Source organism: Pterocles gutturalis, unplaced genomic scaffold (assembly GCF_000699245.1).
Source record: "Pterocles gutturalis isolate BGI_N339 unplaced genomic scaffold, ASM69924v1 scaffold30818, whole genome shotgun sequence".
Taxonomy (NCBI): domain Eukaryota; kingdom Metazoa; phylum Chordata; class Aves; order Pterocliformes; family Pteroclidae; genus Pterocles; species Pterocles gutturalis.
Window position 1 is genome coordinate 18,204 of NW_010122089.1, and position 19,176 is coordinate 37,379.

A 19,176-nucleotide genomic window follows, 5' to 3' on the forward strand; every position below is an offset into this window, starting at 1 on the left:
AGAAGCAAAACAGACCCAGTGCAGAAGGATAAAAATTGGATATGGTGAGAATGAAAACTGACATACAAAGCCTCAGGGCAAGGAGAGATGGATCAACGAGCACAAAAAATGGCAAGACTGAAATAGGAAGAATAATTTAAAGAGAACGATAAGGATAACAAGCACAGGTGCAAATCTTTCATGGAAAAAAAAAAATCAGCATTTGAGGAGCCAGAAAAGGATTGGAGATTGACTGTGATGGGTGGATGGGAAATGGGAAGAAAACAATAATCATGGATCCTGGGCCTGGGAAATCAAACAAGACTGAGTACAGACTAGATAAGGATCACAGGACCAAGGGTAGAGAGAGATAATGGATGGAGCAGAAAAGCCAGTGTCCACTAAACACAACTGTCTCTGGGGACGATCCAAGGTTCCGGGGACACACCATTGTCCTGTGTCTGCAAATACCTGTGAAGCCCTGTAGTAAAGTATTCGCTTCCCCTACTGCGCCTCATACAGGACAAACCCAGGCTCTGTCAGCCCAGTGCACGCTATCTGCTGATCTCAACCTTGCTGATGACTCTTCAGTGGTGCACATGAGTCCACACAAGAGAATTTTCGTTTTTCCATCTTCAGTTTAGGAAACTAAATATTCCAAGTCACATTTGAAAAATGCTACCAAAGGTACAGAGTCACGCACTGAAGAGAGGTCACCCCCACAGTAGCAGAACCCCACTTCACCTACTGCATAGGACATATTTGCTCTGTGAAGGAAGGTGAGTGCAACGATGATCAAAAGGACAGCAGGAAAAATAAGGATAAGCCCCCAGTCAAGACAAAAGCTGAATGCTGCTCTGCAAAATTGGAACCTGTTCTTCAGTGGCAATTCCATGCCTGCAAAGCTGGAGCCGCAGGCAATGAGGAGTAGCATGGCACAATCACAGATGTGGCTTCAGATGGCCTAACACACACAGCACACTCACTAAGGACTTGTGTGTCCTCTCTACCTCTTGTGCTTCGCTCTGCCTTTCCCACCTTACCCACATGTAGGTTGCCTCTCCTTTTCTCCTTCCCACCTTTACAGAAGGAATCCTGTTCCTCCTTGCTCTCTGTGCCTTCAGTCACTCCCTCTCAAAGTCTCCGTGTGATACCGCAGCAGCTCAGTATCCCCCCAGGAAAGACTGTGCACGCTATTCCTCTCTCGTTCTCTCCCCACCAACTGCACCAATACCCACTGCTCTCTCCCACCTCAAGGCTCAGACAGGGCAACACCTAAGACTCATGACAGGGGCTTTGTGCACCCACCTTCACTTTCTTTTCATACCTGTAACACCCTGCCAGGGAATCTGCCTCAGGCCTGTATCAGGCTGCTTTCCCTTGTTCCTCTTGGTTGTTCTCTCTTTTCTTGGCATTCAGCAGGTGAGCCCTTTGCAGAGGACTCTGGTTTGCCCTGGAAGCTGGGTAAAGGGGCATTATGCTGGGAAGTCCTGAGAACTGCTATCAACTGAACTGTTTATCCACAGACAGTTACAGAGTTGGGAGGAACCATAAAGCCTGTTTGTGCCACAGCAAGGCCTTTATCCTTTTCCTTTGGCTTACCACCACTCAGTAATACAGTCAAATGGCACAGATGCTTCCCTATGTGCTGGTACTCATCAGATCTATTTGCAAATTATGAGATGAGACATACACACACTGCTGAACAAGGCATTAGACGCTGTTTTACTTGGTCAATGATGTATAAGCCACATATTGAACAGTAATGAGAAATTAAAATATTGAACAGCTGAATCCACACAATCCGGAGCACTCAGTGAGGCAGGAATCCTGTGGGAAAAACAGCATGCAAGTGTGTTAAGAAATGCTGTCACAAGGCACCTAGAAAAGGAAGCAACATAAGCTTGCATAAGCAACCTTATTTATGGGATTTTCCAAGTGGTGAGTGCAAGTTTAACCATGTTCTGACAAGAAGTTTTATGGTGTGTAGCAAAATATGCTTCTTAAATTCTCAAAGATAAGCTTTCACATGTGGCTGTTGCCACACTCTCCAGGAGCATGTGCCATCGAAACACGTGTGCACTACAAGTGTATGCAAGGCTGCTCTTACCCGGTCTCGGGTGAGGGTCTGTGCTCTGTTCTTATGAACAATCCAAATGTAACCCGGAGGCTGGATCCAGGCTTCTCCATCCACTTGCACAGGAACTCCTTCTTCTCCCAGGATTGCTATCTTCACTGTCCGACACTGCAAGAAGTGTTTGCATCAGAGAAGCTCTAAAATGTTGGTTTTCCAAAAGCACTAGATACCATCTTTCTTGCCAAAGCACTTCCCCAGCTACTGTAGCTTTGGTGCTACCAGCGGCACACGTGCCCGGGTGGCAGGGCACGCCTCGCCCTTCTGAAGCAAGGGTCATTTGCTGTGTGTTTGGACTAATCTGTATTTGAATTGGCGGTCTAACTCATACCACAATGAATGCTAGCTAACAATTCCATGCCAAAATTGCCCCTGGACATGCTCATTTTCATCCCTGGTGGATGCTCTTTCCATGGATAAGAAAGAGCACAAAGGAGGGCTTTACTGACTGAAATTGGCAACAACATCACAAGCTGGACATGGGAGAGGCAAGAAGAGCTCACAAAAGCAATCAATACCTGTGCAATCCGGTGATGCTGCAGATTTATCACTCGTGACACTGCCATCTGCATGCTACCAAACACTGCGACCACCTCCAAAATCTTGTCATCAAAGGAGGGAGCTGTAAATGTCTAGCCAGATAAAAGGGAGAGAGAATTCCGTTGTCATACAACTCTGCTGGAGAGGTTTCCTTTACCCCCTGTTGGTGAAGATTTGGGAGTCGGCTTTCAATTGTGCTTTTTAATCTGTACAGAATGAACAACGAGGCTAGAAAGTGAAGATCTCTAGGGAGCTAGGAGGGAGAAAAAGGATCCTTGACATTCCCACTGTGCTTCCAACGGTAGCTAACACAAAGGCTGTAGGCCACAAGGCAATAATTACTCTTACGAGAGCAGGCATTTTTTCATCTCAAATAATACAATGCTTCTGACTGGATCTAACTCCATTTGCCTTCCAGGGGGCTTTACACCTCAGGCAGTCTGAGGGGAGACGGTCAATCTAAAGTACTTCCTTCATGGAAGTCCAAACACCCAGGACAGCATCTGTTGGTTTTTTTTTTTCTGAATCACTACAGACTGCTTGGGTGCGAAGCTGCTGAAGACTGGATTTTGGTTTTGTATCCACTTCACAGAGAAGGTACATGCAGACAGGTCCCTTACCCTCTTCTTCCAAGCACTATTCTCAGGGTCTATCACTCCAGAAACAACAGTAAGTAAAAACATTTCCTAGAAGCCCTTAGGGAATACTCACATCATCTTCCTTGGTTCCCCCCCAGAAGTTGGTGCCTCCTGCATAGCTGGGAATGTTGAGTACGGCAATTCCCTGTAGACTGGGCAAAGGGATTGGCCTCCCATCACACTGCACAGAAAAGAAAGCAACATCATTGTCAGCACAAACAGGACAGAGCCCATCCTGCCAGAGCACATGCTCTAAGAACAGAAAACAGCCTGCACAGCTTAGTGACAAATTAATTCCAGTTTCTTCTAGTTTATTCTTGGCCTAGCAGAGTAGAACATATCCATTCATGTCTCATGAACCACCTCTCCTTTGGAAGACATGGATTTTAGAGAGATACTATTGCTTCTTTTTCCTAAACAGGAACATGGCACACCTGAAAGGCTTGGTTTATTCCTCCAGAAAGAGGAATAAAACTTCTGAGAGACCTAGGCAGTCTGCTGTGATGAGGGTCTCCTCCAGCAAGCTAGCTGTTTATGCTGCATGTGACCCATGCAAGAATACTTCTTTACCAGTTTGATGCATGTTATAGTGGAGTTAAATTAATTGCTCTCGACTGCATCTACTGTCTAAAATGTCGTGTCCACATGAGACAACACATGTAATGTGACAATCTTATCTGTGCTGAATACTGAGTTGAGGACAGCTAACACTCTCCACCAGGATGACACTTCCCTTACAAGCTGGTAATATGAGTTATCTTCCAGAACCAGTAAAAGCCACTTTCAGCTAGCTCAGAGTGAGAGACAGCAAGTATATGGTAGCAGCCAGGCAAGGGAAACACCCTAATGTCGCTAAGCAGAATCACCATGCCAAAGTCAAAGTGTCTGAAGGAGATGCAATTAGGCATCCCAGTTTCAGCAAAAGGGCATGTTAATTCCTCACCTCCAGCAAGACCTTCTGTTCCAGGTTTTTATATGTTCTGTGTAGCAGCTCCTTGGTCCCCAGTACTCCGTACCACATCATGTTTTTAGTACGACTTCTAAGGGGGAAAATCAAAAGAGAAAATATTAGCATAGGCATTTACCTTTTCACTTACGAGGGACAAAAACCCCACATTGTAATGATACCTCCTACATCATAAAACACAACAATGTTTTGCTTCCAGAAGGGTCAAGTACTCAAAACGGTCATCACTTGTGCTAGGAAACTACTCCCCTTTAAATAAAAGTCAGATAGGAATTGAGAATGACTGAGTAACGCACATTACCAGAAACATACACAGATTCCCTTGGCACAGAACTTGTCAATCTCGTACACCAGGACATCAACAGTGTTTTGCAGTATCAGCTTTAGTGCAGCAAACGCACCAATCCCAGGCTACACAAGGCATCCTGTAGTTGCCCAGATATTCAAAAGGCCAAAACTTGTGGTTTGTATTAAGTTAGGATCAAGGCCAAAATCAGCCTCCGTGGCTTTTAGAGCTGAGATGCAACTCTCTCATAGCTAAATAGCAAGCCCAGGAGAAAAATCTTGAGATCACAAAGTAAACAGAACCAACACACTAAATCCACACTAACATAGCTACTCAAAGATCTTATAATAGCCACAACAGCATACAGAACCAGTAATAAATCAGTAGCTTATCTCTTCCAGCATTATTTCAAGCCTTGAAGGGGCATTATGCCGACAAGATTGACAATATACCTATTCAGCACATTTTTACACAATTGATTTCAAACCCACACAGAAACAAAGTGGTTTCAGTCACTTCTGGCCATATTCAAAGGTCAGCCAAAGTCCAACCCACCTGCATTTCTCTGGGTGCTCATCACGTTTGTTGTTGAAGTCCAAAGAAATCTTTGCATCCAGTCCAATTCCAAAGTAATTATTCATGACACACTTCTCTGTGTAACATTCACTGCCAAACAAAAGAACAAAACTCCCATTCCTAAGCCTACATACCATTTGGTATGTAACTCACATGCCCCCTCTGGCCACCTCATAATTCTCTTGCATTAAAAGGTGAAGAACAAGAAGCCTGTATGCCAACATGCTCTGTTAAGCACTCCTGGGAACAGCCTAAAACCCGCAAGGAATACCATAAAAGTAGTTACTGATGAGCAGAGGTCCCTGGCCTGCAGCCTCTGTCTGTAAGACTTCACAGCCGCAAGATTTGCAGAGGAATTCTCCCCTTGCCACAGAAACATATGCAGAAGCCTACACTTCTACACTTCATTTACAAAAAGCTACGTTGCTGGTCATTGGCATTGTGTAAAAGGTCTCACAACACATTAGCAATGCTAATTGCTTACATATAGATATATATATATTAGGTGTCACCTACAGAGAGTCTGACAAAAGAGTTCAAAAGTGTCAGCTACTCATCTCAGGGGCACTGAACCCCACGAAAAAAACAAATTCTGTATCACTGGATTTTTACTGTTAAACAGTTAAGCAGAAACAGCCTGAGAAAGTCTTCACGTGACACTTCACAACTGCCTCCCCTGCCTGATCTTTCTTGGGCCTCCTTGTTGTAAGGGTGGTGATTCCTCCGCAGGTTGCTGCCTACTAACTGGAAGCTGGAGTCATCTCCGAGTGTAGGGAGAAGACTGTCTAGATTTCATTCTCACCTAAAACCTAAAAATCTTCCACTATGAGTCAAATGTGTCACTGTATGTATACTTACATAAGCTGATCCTCAACGGCACCCAGCATATGAACTCATTCACATAACTCGGGGCTGCTGCAGTCCAGTTATTGAGTCCTGTAAACTAATCTGCTTCTCTGCTGAGGTCCATTTTGAAAGGCCCACTCCCTCCCTTCAGCCTCCTGGGCATACTCACAGATTTTCAGGCTCAGAGTTAAAGGGATCAGCATGGATCAACAATCGGCTGATGACAGAGCTCCCAGGCAAAGAACCAGACATGCCAGCACGGATATCTGTAGGAAAATTGAAGATGGGGAAGACTGTGAGTAATAATAAGCAGAAAACAGGTAACTTCAGTCTCAGAGATAAGATTACAGGGCAGAATATACTAACTCTTGTCATTCACTGTGGAAAGAAAATAGCAATAGTGCTTTCATCCACTCCAGAAGGTTCAGCACTCTCGATAAGAAGGGTTTCTGGGGCTGCCTGCAGGGTTTTTGATTGACATGGTATCACCTAGGGCCAGCAGCACAGTTGTACAGACACATGCAAGTGGGAAATAGGCTTGTATTCACTGCAGAAGCTTTTTTGCTCTAGGGAGAGACATGCAACATCCTCACTTCAACAAGCAGAGGGACAGGAGTAGGACTGAAGTTATTCTCCAAGCTGCTCAAGAATTACTGCCTCCTGCTTCTTCAATTATTAGCTGACAACCCACAAACTTTGTCAGAGAGAGAGGAAACTGCCTGTTTCCAGAAAAAACAATTTGAAGAAGTAATTTTGGGGGAAGAGGTAGAAGGACAGCACCACAGTGATGGCAAGAAGCTGCTACATGAGATGTGTGAGGTGGGAATTTTGCTGGATCTGTGCACCTCCAGTGACTTCAGCCTCCACATGAAGGGATTGCTGCTCCCAGTCCATGGCTTCCACTCTTCAGAAACCTCTCTCAGCAGAATCCTATCAGCCTTCTCAAGGTCACTTTGAGCTCATTAACTCCTTGGAATTGGTATATGTCACTGCATTGTGTTAATAAATATCAGTGTCTAGGTCTCAGCTACAAATTGGAAGCTATTTACAAGTCCCTCCAACTCTTCACTTTTCAGCCCTACAGGAAAGTTACCCACAAAGGGATTTCTCTCCACATGGACCCTGCACAAAAGGACATGAGGCAGGACAATTTCATGTTTTCATGGGGAAACTGCAGCCTGCGCTGCTGTCACCCATATTCCAGCTGGCTGCCTCAGTAGGAAACGATGGGTGTTAACACTTACTTGGGTAGAGGATTTTTGTGTTCAGCATTGGCAAGTTGTCCCGGTTTCCTGTCTGGGGAGGAAGAGATGCAGAGCTGCCCAGCGACAAACTTCCTTTGTTTATTAGTCTTTCACAAGGAGACTTGGATGCTGCAAAACACAACACAAACATGGCTATTGACAAACATAACGTTGTGATTCAGACCAGCACATAGCAGCACAGCCCAGGCAGCAAGACTGGGTTAGGAATCACTCAACAGCAAAACACCCTAGCAACCATAAAACAAAGAGTTGACAGAAACAGTCATCAAAGAGACACAGATGTCCAGCCAGAATACCTCACAGACTGGAGGTGCCATAATGCCACTTGGAAATATTAGAAATGGAGATGAGAAAAAGCTGGTGCCAGCAGCGCAACAGTCAGGGTACTTGGCTCCCAGTCAATATCCAGGTAAGTTCTGAATATATTTGCAGTGATCACAGATCTCTAACAAATTACTCACATAACAGAGTTATTAAAGCAAACTGGCTTCTGTTCTCTGTCATCTGCAAAGGACGGCAGGAACTTACAGGGAAATGTCAACAGGTAGATGACATGAAAAATGCTCCAGACTGTCCTTTTCCAAGTACTGAAAGCCAAGAGAACCCAGATTACTCTCTAAGGTGTAAGAAAAATTCAGAATCCTAGGCTCTGTATGCTAACATCATGGACCAGCCATCAGAGATGTAGCAAAAAGTGGGATGTACGATGCACAGGCTAGAGCATAGAAACATGCAAGACCTGGCATCTGAAGAGCAATTCTTCAAAAATTAGAGAAAAACAGAACTTGGAAGGTAATACACATAACACCCCCCTCACTTTTTACAACTAACAGAATCCTAATTTGCAAGTAAGATCTGCATGTGGCAGCCCCCGGGCAGTACCTTTACGCTGGGTCCTTCCTTTGGACACTCCATAGCTGCTGCTGTGTGATGACTGCAGGGAGATTTTATCCTCATTCCTCAGCTCCTTGTCCTCTTCAGAGGCTGAGAGACTAAGGAGGAAGCCCTCTTGCTCCTGGGTCTGGGCGTTCTGCTCATCTACAGCTGTAAGGAGAGAGAAAGTAGGTGAGTGCCTCACAGCTATTCTAACAAGGAACACCTCCCACCGATATAAATAACAATAGGATGGGACCCTAAAGGCCCTGAATCCTTAAAGGAAAGAACAGGAACAACAAAAAACTTCCCTATATAATCTGTTTCAAGTAAGCTCTGCTCTGGAGAGCTTTTGGAACTGGGCCGGCTTAGCCTCCTATTTTCTTTGCTGAGCTCTTTGGCAGTGAGGCTCTAAACAGAAGGGCTTCAATGCTACAGGTACTCGGGCTTCCTGAGATGTAAACTGTGCTACAGGTGATGAGCTTCCACTTATTTGTATTCAGATGTTGCCAGAAATTCTAACCAGATAGACATTAAATGATAAATTTAATTATTTTTTTTCTGTTTGCTTAATCTGTACTGGGATAAGCCACTTGAAAAGAGCACTTAGACACATCTAATCAGGAGGAAGAAAATAGCAGTTGGTAAAAAAAAATACAGAGGAAAGAATCAGATTACATACTTTGGAAGACGAAAAACAGTTTGGAGAAGCTGAACAAATCCATTAGAAATGTAACTGGAGTTTGCCCAAGAGGCGGTGAGGATTAAATGCTAGCATGTCACCTAAAGAAATCAAAACTTCCTTCACATGTAGTCAACAGGCCTTCCGCCCTAGCAGCCCCTCAAAGGGCACAGCTCCGTGAGCAGCCCTGAGCTGATCTACCAGCTCACTGCCTCTGCAGGGGATGAGCCCCCCTTCTTTCAGTCTCTTCCTTTCCTTTGTGCTAACCCTGGAGTTCATCACAACCACCCACAATGCAAACCAACCCACTAGCCCAGCAGAGATATAAACTCTTCCTGCTGGATTAAGCAAATTGGTTGGGCTGCAACAGAACTGCAACATACATCAAATTGGCATAAAGTAAGCAGCAGCAAAGTAGGGCTGCAGTGAGGGACCTCGACTTCACCAGAAGCAGGTTCTTTGCTCACCTTCCATCATCTTGTATAACTGCCTCCGGGATAGGTTATACGCAATACTGTAGTGCTGGACATCCAAGCAACGTTGTCATGATCTGTAACTGACTGCGTAGCTGTTTACAGTGCACAGTTAGGTGTGCATGGACGTCACATCTGCAGCTTCAGTGCTTTTACCTCCAGTAATAAGCTGTTAAGTCCTTCCTTTGGTCTAAGTTAAACCACTGAGTTTATGACTAACATCTGTGGGAATGACTCCTTTCAAAGGACATGAAACTTTGAGCTATGGGTGTGAGTGGCTGGAGGGAGATAAGGGTCAAGATGTGGAGAAGAGGGTCACCTGCCTAGAAAGTTATATCGGAACAGAATTGATTTGCATCGAGGTGTAATATTATAACATTTTCCCAGTGACAAAGCCAGTTTAAGAAGCTCCTGCCCCCTCTTGCAGTTGTACCACTGCACTGTTTTGCTGGGCTGTACTATAAAGAGATTTCTGAAACAATCCAAGTTAAAATACTTAAAATAGTTTCTTCCCAAGTATTTTCAGATCTGTTTTACAGAAAGGCCGCACACAGTTGCGCTGACACAATTGTGGTATGGGTGGAGACAGACAGGAAATGCAAATGAACAGAGTGTGGGAGAGTAGTAACTTCCTAAACCAGCCCTATGGGAGAGAACATACCTTGAACTTCACGCTCATTTACCAAGCAATGCTTCAAACAGATGGGCTTGGCAGAGGTGACACTGATACTAAATAGCCAGGCTTACTGAATAGCTTCTCTAGCTCAGGAAATCTGTTTTTAATAAAAAACTCTACTCCTCTCTGGAATAAAGGACATTTATACTTCTCAAGAGCTTGTAACAAGTCACAAGCAAGACTCCTAACAGGTTACCTTTTTCTGCATGCTCTATTATCTGACGAATGGCTTTTTTCAAGCTGTTGGCTCTCAACATGAGCTGTTCTCGGGGACGAAATATCTGGGGCCGTGCAGTACATGAGGAGCCCACTGACTGGTCACTAGAAGAATCACAAGCACTGCCTGACCCATCGCCATCTTCAGTTTCCTCTGCAATGGTGGGAGGAGGGTTTGGCAGAGATGAAGATGCTTGAGATTCATCATTCAGTGTCTTCAACAATGAGTCCAGCTTCTCCTTCAGGACAGAGCACTATAAGGTGAAGAAGAACATTAGAGTAGAACTAACGGTAAACTGGGTAGGCTCATTCTTTTAGTGCTTGCTGAACTGCTGCTGTCCTAGTTCTCTGAAAACAGAGCAGTTTTCCTGTTCAGAAGTAGAAACCCAAACAATTTATTCAGTTTTACCTTCCTGGCCATGACCTCTGATTCCTCTGAGCTTTCCGTTGCCTTCTCATAAATCGAGCCACAAAATCCTTCACTGTCTCACAAAGCACCCTAGACAAAGAAGGTAGTAAAGATAAAGTCATGCAAGGATTGTCTCAGGATTTTCACAGCGCAACTTTCACTTAGAGCAGTCATCCTGTAAATACTCACTTGGCTGAGGAGATGACCACCGAGTGTTGGTCAGAAGTCAAAATTTTGGACAAATGAGCAGCCACAGAGTCTTCATAGAAGAGAATCTTCTGCACCTGGTGACAGTGAGAAACAAGCCACTGCAGTGCTGCTTCCCAACATTACAACACACGCTCTGTAACCCTGGCTCCCCAGAGAGTACCTATCGTTCTACAGGTTCTTTTTGGTCTGGAAAAGTTCCTTGGTCCAAGACTCAGTTACCTACTGAAGATCTGAATCTGACGAAGAAAGTAATTCTGAACCTGGAAATCATCAGCAACGCAGTTCTTAGAGTCTCTGATTAACTATTATGGAGCTAAAATTGGGTTTTTACGGTTCTTATGACTGCTATGCAGCCTTCCCCTATTTCAATAACATGATGTCATGACAGCAGATTAAAGTCGATCAGTTCCCCTCTATTCTGTTCCAAAGCATTTTCCTCCTGTTCCCCATTATGGCTGTTGACTCTGGTAACCCAACCTCCATCCTTCTCCATAATACTTCATTTACTTAGAGACCCAGGATCTTTGTAGCTCCTGCTTCATCCAAGTCATACTTGGATGTCCTACTCCATTTGAACACAACCACTGCCTCCTGCCTTGTCTGTTCTAAGGCCATTGCTCCAAGTCCCTACCCTCTGCATCTCATAAGGTACCTCAGAATCCTCACTGAAATCTTCAGTGACTGTGGAAGTGGAGGCCTGGCGAGGCAGTTTGGTTTCATACACCATGATGCTCCACCTGTTGAAAAGGAGACATCACAGCTGTCACTACAAGACAGATGACTTCCTCCTTTATCCAAAGGACATAGCAGATTAGAACCTCAAGTGGAACAAACTGCACTTTGGCAGGGTCATGACTGATGTAAGAAAACCACAGGGTTGCAATGGAACTGCAGAGGAGCTGAAATGGGGGAAGAGGAAGGGATGACACTATGAGCAGGTATCCTACAGCACAAGGACCTTCTCTATACTTCCCTCTCTCACAGAAATTTTATGGGCATTACTTGATTGTACAGATGCCAAGACGCAACTCTAAAGAAGCATTTTTAAATGTACAAAGATATATAAGCGATATCAGTACTGAGGTAAAAACACCTGTTTCTACATTCAGGTTTCATTTCTAAGCCAAACTCAAGATAAACTGGTTCAAATTTACTAAGGAAAAAAATTAGCTTAACAAAATAAATAATGTCTGAAAGGCTGTCAAATTCAACTGACAAGAACTGTGGAACACAAGAGAGGACACCGGACATAAAACAATTTCACTCAATACTATTCTTTAGTGGTGACAAAGAAAGCCAGACTACCTTTTGTTGCTGAAGGGTGACACAGGATTATCAAAGAAAAAACGTTCACTGGCATTAGTAAGAAGCGTAGCAGCTGGGCAGAACCAAGAACTGCCCTGTTGTCCTGGAAGGGGGTTTTCACACAACTCTTGAGCAGAGGAGTGATGGTTACTCACCTGTCCAGCATTTTGGTACTGGCCCTCTCCAGCTTCTCCAGGATCTGGGGGAGCTGGGTATCATCATCACAAGCAGACCCCCAGCCTAACACGCGGGCAAGGTCATTCCCTGTTCCCAAGGGCAGCACTCCCAGCTGGCACTGCATTAGAGAAAAGGAAAACAAAACTGGTACTCAAACGGCAAAACACAAGCCAAAAACAGTCACAGGGACTGATTCCTTACACAGACCAGTCATTGAGAAACAGCTGGTCCCAGGAGGAGGAAAAAGTACTTGGATGGGGAAAACAGCCAGATGAGCATGCAAGTAAGGAAAAATTTCCTCTACTTTAAAGCTGTTAATTGAGAGAGGAGTGTATTACAGCTACCATCTCGAGGAGCATCTTACTAAAAATAAGCCCTTCTACAGATGTATTTATTTAACCATCAGGTGGTGCTATTGCTTTTTCTGTAAAATTAGCATAGGCATCTCCAAGACAAAACGGAAACAAATTAAACACTGATACCTCTACTCCAATGAAGTTTCTGTCTATCCCAGGACTCAGAAACAACACCATGAGAATTAAAGGGACTAGATGAGGAGCACTACCCTTGTGGAACTCCCAGTTTTCTAACTGTAGCCCTTTCCGAGTATAAGTTTCTGCTGGCAATGGAGCAGCAGTAACTCGGAGCTACTCCAAAAGCTGGATCTTGTAAGAGGGAGTTGTGGGGGAGCAATGGAGATAGAAATAATGAATTAGTCCGGGATTGCTTCTTGCAGAAAACCACTGCATGAGCACTGCTGTGGTAAGCTTTCAGTAGCTTCAGTTCCAGGGCAAACTACATCTCCATGATCAAAGAAAGTCCTCTTTGACCCATGCTATTGTTATTCCTTTATTCTTTCAACCAGACAAGCTCATTGGGCAGATACCTGCTTATGAAGATTGAGGCTATCGATTTCGGAGAGAACCCAGCCAACACTTCCGTCCCCACCGCAAACAAGAATCCGGAAAGTGTCAAATTTCTGGAATAAGCGTAAACTACAGGGAAAGGAAAGAAAAAAAGCAAGAGAGAAGAACAATCAGCTGTTATAGAAAGAAAAGTCCAATCTAGGTAATAAACATGGCAGATTTGCTTAAAGTAGGCTCTCATTTTGCAGTGAAAACAGGCCACTGTCAGACTACAGATTAATTAAAATGATTATAAATAAGGAATAATAAATACAGCTAAGCAATTTACAACAGCTATTCACTACAGAAATATGTCCCAGATATACTCCTCTACTAAAGCAGGGCACTTTTGTCTGAACTGAAGAGGAAACAAGCATGTGATAGTTCATTATCCATTGAATTAACTCCTTTTTGCAGCTGTGCTGTGCTCAGCCTAACACGAGCTATTTGCCACTGCTTGGAGTGCTCTGATGTCACTACCTCTGCACTCGAGGCCACACCAATTAAAGCAAAACTTGAAGAGTGGGAACTTTGTGCAGTCATTCAGCAAGCAGACAACTGTAAGAAGATGTAAAGCTTCACAAGCTTTAGTCCTTCTTCTGGGAAAGCAACATAAATCAATGCTCTGGTGCCTCATTTGTCCTTCAGGCAGGCAGGCAAACAACTCACCATCAAGACAAGTGTGAATTTCTCTATTCACCCTTTCCACAATATTAAAAACAACCTCTCCTTAAGCTGTTTGAAACCCTGCTTTTTACTGAACATCTTCCAGAACTACTGCCTGCTTTTATTTTGGTTTTGTATATATTTTTTTTTCTTAAATTACCTAAAGAGGACTTGCTGCAGTACATTAAAATCCTTATCTCTTCAAGCATTGTTGACACATGAAAAACATCTATCAGAAATCACATCAACTTACAGTACAGTTTGACTGGCACCAGCTGAGAATCTTTAAATTATCAAGAAGCAGCCTTTACCCTGCACCATCATTTCCTTTTTAAGAAAGCAAACAAGAGCAGCTGTTTTAGAAGTACACACCACAGCTTAAGAAAATAATTTATTCCCTCCCTTCCCTTCTCTCCTGCTTAAAAAGAAAATTCCTCTCTACAGTCAGTCCAGCTGGGGAGGGGAAGAAGAAAAATATTTAATTTTTAAAGTTTTCTGTAAATTATGTATCAGCCAAACACATCCCCTGGACAGCATGCTGCCGTTTTAAAGGCCAGCGCTTTGCAATGCACTATGGCAAGAAACCACAACAGTTCTCAGGAGAGCAGACCCTGCCACTCGCTCATCCCGGAGTGGACACTCCCAGATTTAGCACCCTGCATCTACAGGTCTTAGTCAGAGACTATGAGTCACATTTAGAAAAATACAAAGGAAATTTACCTTGTTTTGGCTCTTACTATAAGAAGCACCCATTCCTGACAAAAGTTACCCAAATCTGATGCAACAGAGGAACATTTAAAGGAAGCAAACTAGAGACCAAACTTTTTTTAAAAAAAGAGTTGCAGAAATACACTAAAGGAATTTATTCTACAGCACTCACTTTTTTTTATCCCTAGATATTTTAGTGTAATCTGGTAAACAAGCCTGAAATGTCATCTAAATCCCAGGGCAAAACCAACTTTACCAAAAGCATTCGTAAGAGATGTCTTCCCAATATCATCAAAAAATCTTTAAGGTATGGAAGTTTCACATACTTCCCAGACAAGTTATTTCTGGATAAATCCCATTTTGACCATATTCATTTGCTGTGTATGATATTTGTCTGTGACCTGATTTCCCTTCAGTTAACTTTTGATAACAGTACATCAGGATGCCTGTTACAAGTCTGTTTGCTGACAAGTTTTCTTCTGGATTCAAGCTTTCCACGTTTGGTCTTCTTCCAGGGGAGTGCTTCTGGAATTCCCCCAAACCTCCTCAAGCTGGCCTGCTGTTACTGATGAATGGAAATAATAACCTTTTTCAACAACATTTTTGGCTTTTAGCTAATGAATAACACTAAACACAGAGAGGGGAAAAACCCCTCCAAACTTCATATGTGTTCAGTCTTCTCTGAGGAATAGGTTTCTTGTTATATTTGAGGATGAGCTTATAATCAAATAAATCACTTGTACTTTTCTGGTGTTTAGAAGGCATGTGTGCTTCCACAGAATATCTGCTTACCCAAGGTGAGGCCCTCCATTCATGAGGTCAAAGACCTGGGCTGGATTCAGTAGCTGTTTGAACCTTCGTAGAAATTTTACACCTTGGTTGTCTCCACTTTTTGAGTTGACAAAGACCAACAAAGGGCTTGTGCAAGAAGGCGGACAAGTAGCTTTCCAGAAACCTGTCGGAGAAAAGGGAAGGGGGAGGGAGGAAAAGCCAAGAGATGTGAAACTGCCCATGGAGATGGAGTGAGAAAAAAAAACCAACGCCCACACCCCAGCACAGCTATGAAGAAGCTAATACTTTACTTGTGCTTGTGGCACTTGCTGGGTAAATGCCAAATGCGCACAGCCCTGAATCCATCACGAACCACACCTCATGCTGCCAAACGTCACACTTATGTCCTAGCAGTATGCCAATATTTTCAGCTTCCCCAACCTTCCCAAACTGCTTCTGCAATGTAGTTGTTCACAATAAATTTTAACAGCTGCAGCTCAGCAAATACTGATGTTACAGGGTAATAAACTCAATGCAAAAGCAAAGCAAACAGTTCATCATCATACTTCAGCAACATCTTCCAGTTTGGAATTTCAGCAACAACAAAAGCAGAGCTTCCAGTTGACAGAGTCTGGCATTAATAGTGTCAGCTGAAGGGGCTGCGACTGAGAGGAAGAGAAAGAAGGCACTACTTGCTAGCAGTACTTACCATCTGAATCAATGCTGTTAAGAGCAGTAGGAGGAATGACAGATACTTTGCAGAGCCCAAGAGGGCACTTGTTTGTCAACAACTCTTTACATGCTGTGTGTACCTGAAAACACCACCAAAAAACATTTATTCAGACTCTTTTGGGCACTGTGGTATAACTCACAAATCCACCCACAACAGGCAGCTGTAAAGGAAGAGCAAGTAAGGAAGGGGGGGGAGAATCCAAGGAAATGTCAAGGATAAAGTTATTTTAAGAATGATCTAATCAGAGACTTCTACTAATTCTCCTCTTTCCATTAGCATGTATCTTTTCTGCCATTTACATTTATGAGACTAGCATTTTGAGTGCTGAGAGGACCAGGTAACAGATTATATGGCTTGAAGAGCCTTCAAGGATTCTGCTTTCAAAATCCTAGCCTCAGTTGAGAGATCAAAGTAGCAACAAACAGTTGGAAATTCAAGAAAACAAGAAAGCAAAAAACACAGTAGGAAGACGTGAGGGACACGAAGAGGTAAGAGAAAAAGGGATTAATAAAGCCTCCCAAAAAAGGAAATACAAAGCAGAGTAGTGCACTTCAGTCATCTCTGGTATATGAAGACTGCAAGACAGAGGATTTGCTTGGGGTTTGAGCCCCCATCCCACACATTATAAACACATATACTGTGATACTTCTTTTATTAATCTTATAGACAACTGGAAACCTAGCAAGATCTGTACCACTGGAGTGGTTAGGCAAGAGAAAACTACTGTAATTGGAACAGAAATTGCTATTACTAAAATAGCTTAGTATTCTTTATCATCTTTTTTTGTTGTACCTTTTCAACTTGTAGAACTGACAAATAACGGCTTCTTAAAATCCAACATATCCCATGCCTGAGGCATTGATTCAGATCTAGTGTAATTAGATTCTTCTATGAAAGCTCAGTATCAAAAGTAAATGAGCTTGCAGAGAAGGCAGATACTTATTTCAGGTCTTACTTTCATGTGTCACAGTGATACTTCTCAGCACACATTTAAATTTCTATCTCTTGCAGGCTGTTTATCATCTGGAGAAAGAACAATAAAGTCCTTCACGGCAAATACTGACCGCACAGTTAGAGATTTCATTTTAAGTAAATGTCATTAAAACAACACACCGCAGAGCTGATCAAAGACTATCCTTTTCCTGAAATGATCACGTTTATTTAACTCACCATAGCTTTGCACCAGAGGCAGCGCCAGTCTTGCAAACGCAGAACGCTGCCACAGGTTTTATCACACACGGTGCATTTGGCACTCACGGGCAAGTTTCCTTCCAGCCACTGATGTGGCATCGAGATCTGCAAACGGCACAGAGGGAGAGGAGCAACGTGGACTTTCCAGAGTGCAACTCAAGGGTGCAGAATGCACCGTGGCACTGAGACACACAGAGATGCAAGTCTTCACATGCGTGTTTGAGGAACAGCAAAGGCAACTTCTAGAAAACACCAAAGGATCTCTTTTGGCATTCTGGCGTTTTCCAAAGAGACCAGGTGACTCGCCCCAGGCTATCCAGGAAACACAGACTTGCATCACGCATCACACATCACACATGCTAAGGTACTGTTCCAACCACTCGCTCATCTTTCTTTTGCCAAACTCAGATCAAGTTCCCCACGCCTCCAACTATTTTACCTCAACACCCCCAGTCTATAGCAGGAGTTCTCACTACCCTGGTTGGACTTTTCACACAGAAACTCATGCTCTGACAGTAAAGGTCCTTCACACCACTGACACATAAAGGTAGAATCTGCTATATGTACAGTGAAGAAAGCTGTACTGCATGTCGGTGCTTCCACATCAAGATAAGGCTGGAAGAGTTAAGACTAATGCCTACCCCATCTTCATCCTCAATTATATCCTTCCCGATAGAGGCCAGAGTTGTCCACTTGCAGTTATTGGTTGCCCGCACAGCACACCGCTTGTGGGCTTTAAACTTGCACACTAGAGAGGAAGAGAAGAATACATTAATCCTGCCTCAGAACGTGCAACGTTGCAGTCTGTGCAAAAGCTTTCCCAAGTGACCATATTTGGCTCCAGAAGAAAGCATGGGCACACACTACCCCCCTGTTAGCACTGCCAAAACTATCAGCCCTAAACATACTGAGTAAGATGAGCTAGCTATTCATTCTCGCCTTGTCACTTTTGCCAGTTGCTAAGTTTAGTAATCACCTTGTTAAATCTGACATGATTTACATAGCCATACACTCCTGCATCCTTTTACACAGCGTGGGTGTAACCTCATTCATGCTAGAAGTACGAGCTGTGCGCAGGCGGGCATGTCCGCTATGCCAAACCTGAAGAAGAATAACCTCCCAGCATTCAAACACTGAACAAGGACGTTCTTACAAGTATCATTATTCTTATGAACAGGAGTATTCTTATGAATATTCTACCTGATACCGCAGAAGTACGTACCTGTTCACTTCAGAAGCATGATTTTAATAAGAGATGGCAGTATTTAGGTATATGGGAAAAAATATAACCAGCTATATTACTATCAGGTCCAACACTAAAACCAGCATGAAAACATCCCCATGCCTAATTATCCTTTGACAAAATGCCAAGATCCTGATCTTCACTTGTGCAGGGAAATTCTCTGTGAAGCCAAAGGGTTTCAGCATGAGGTCCAGGAAAGACCTCCCGTCTCATACACAGCCTGCAGAGCTCTCAAGTTTATTAAGCAGCATTTTTCTACATCTTTTTGCAGACTGTTAACAACATTGTCTTAAATTATCTCTGGAACATGGCATTTAAAGACGATGCACCCGAAACAGGAGACAAGAGAGCATGCTTACCTTCACATGAGAGTCCATGCGATGTGACTCCAGATAATGCCTCCCGACACACGTTGCAGTACGTTGGCCGAGCATGTGAGCAGGCGTACCAGTTATGCATCCCTGAGAAATGGTCCATGCTGTACTGGGTAGACTAATAAAATAAATGAATTACAGCAAAGTCTAAAGTAGAGCACCAAGACTCTTTTTCCTTAAAACAAAGACTTGACATAGCAGTCAGGAAAGGCAGAAACAGCACACTCTTACTAGGGAAGAGTAGGCCACATGCAGTTTATACACAACAGCTGTAACTCAAGAAGGTCTTTAAGCCAGAAGAGACTACTTCAAGAAGAAGCCACACCTTCATTC

At 43.5% G+C, this 19,176-nt stretch overlaps 1 protein-coding gene across 1 annotated transcript in view; it reads right to left on the reverse strand.

Annotated features, from left to right (window-relative positions):
• Positions 1–19,176, reverse strand: part of LOC104464653 (diacylglycerol kinase delta-like) — a 25,643-nt gene that overhangs the window by 5,791 nt on the left and 676 nt on the right. Inside the window, 20 exon segments of the mRNA XM_010077424.1 lie at positions 2,090–2,224; positions 2,632–2,745; positions 3,365–3,472; positions 4,235–4,331; positions 5,100–5,210; positions 6,136–6,232; positions 7,211–7,339; positions 8,114–8,275; positions 10,132–10,405; positions 10,561–10,613; positions 10,616–10,650; positions 10,750–10,844; positions 11,423–11,507; positions 12,231–12,370; positions 13,139–13,247; positions 15,324–15,486; positions 16,012–16,114; positions 17,206–17,331; positions 17,868–17,974; positions 18,829–18,961. Of these exon segments, the coding sequence (XP_010075726.1) occupies positions 2,090–2,224; positions 2,632–2,745; positions 3,365–3,472; positions 4,235–4,331; positions 5,100–5,210; positions 6,136–6,232; positions 7,211–7,339; positions 8,114–8,275; positions 10,132–10,405; positions 10,561–10,613; positions 10,616–10,650; positions 10,750–10,844; positions 11,423–11,507; positions 12,231–12,370; positions 13,139–13,247; positions 15,324–15,486; positions 16,012–16,114; positions 17,206–17,331; positions 17,868–17,974; positions 18,829–18,961 (2,376 nt within the window).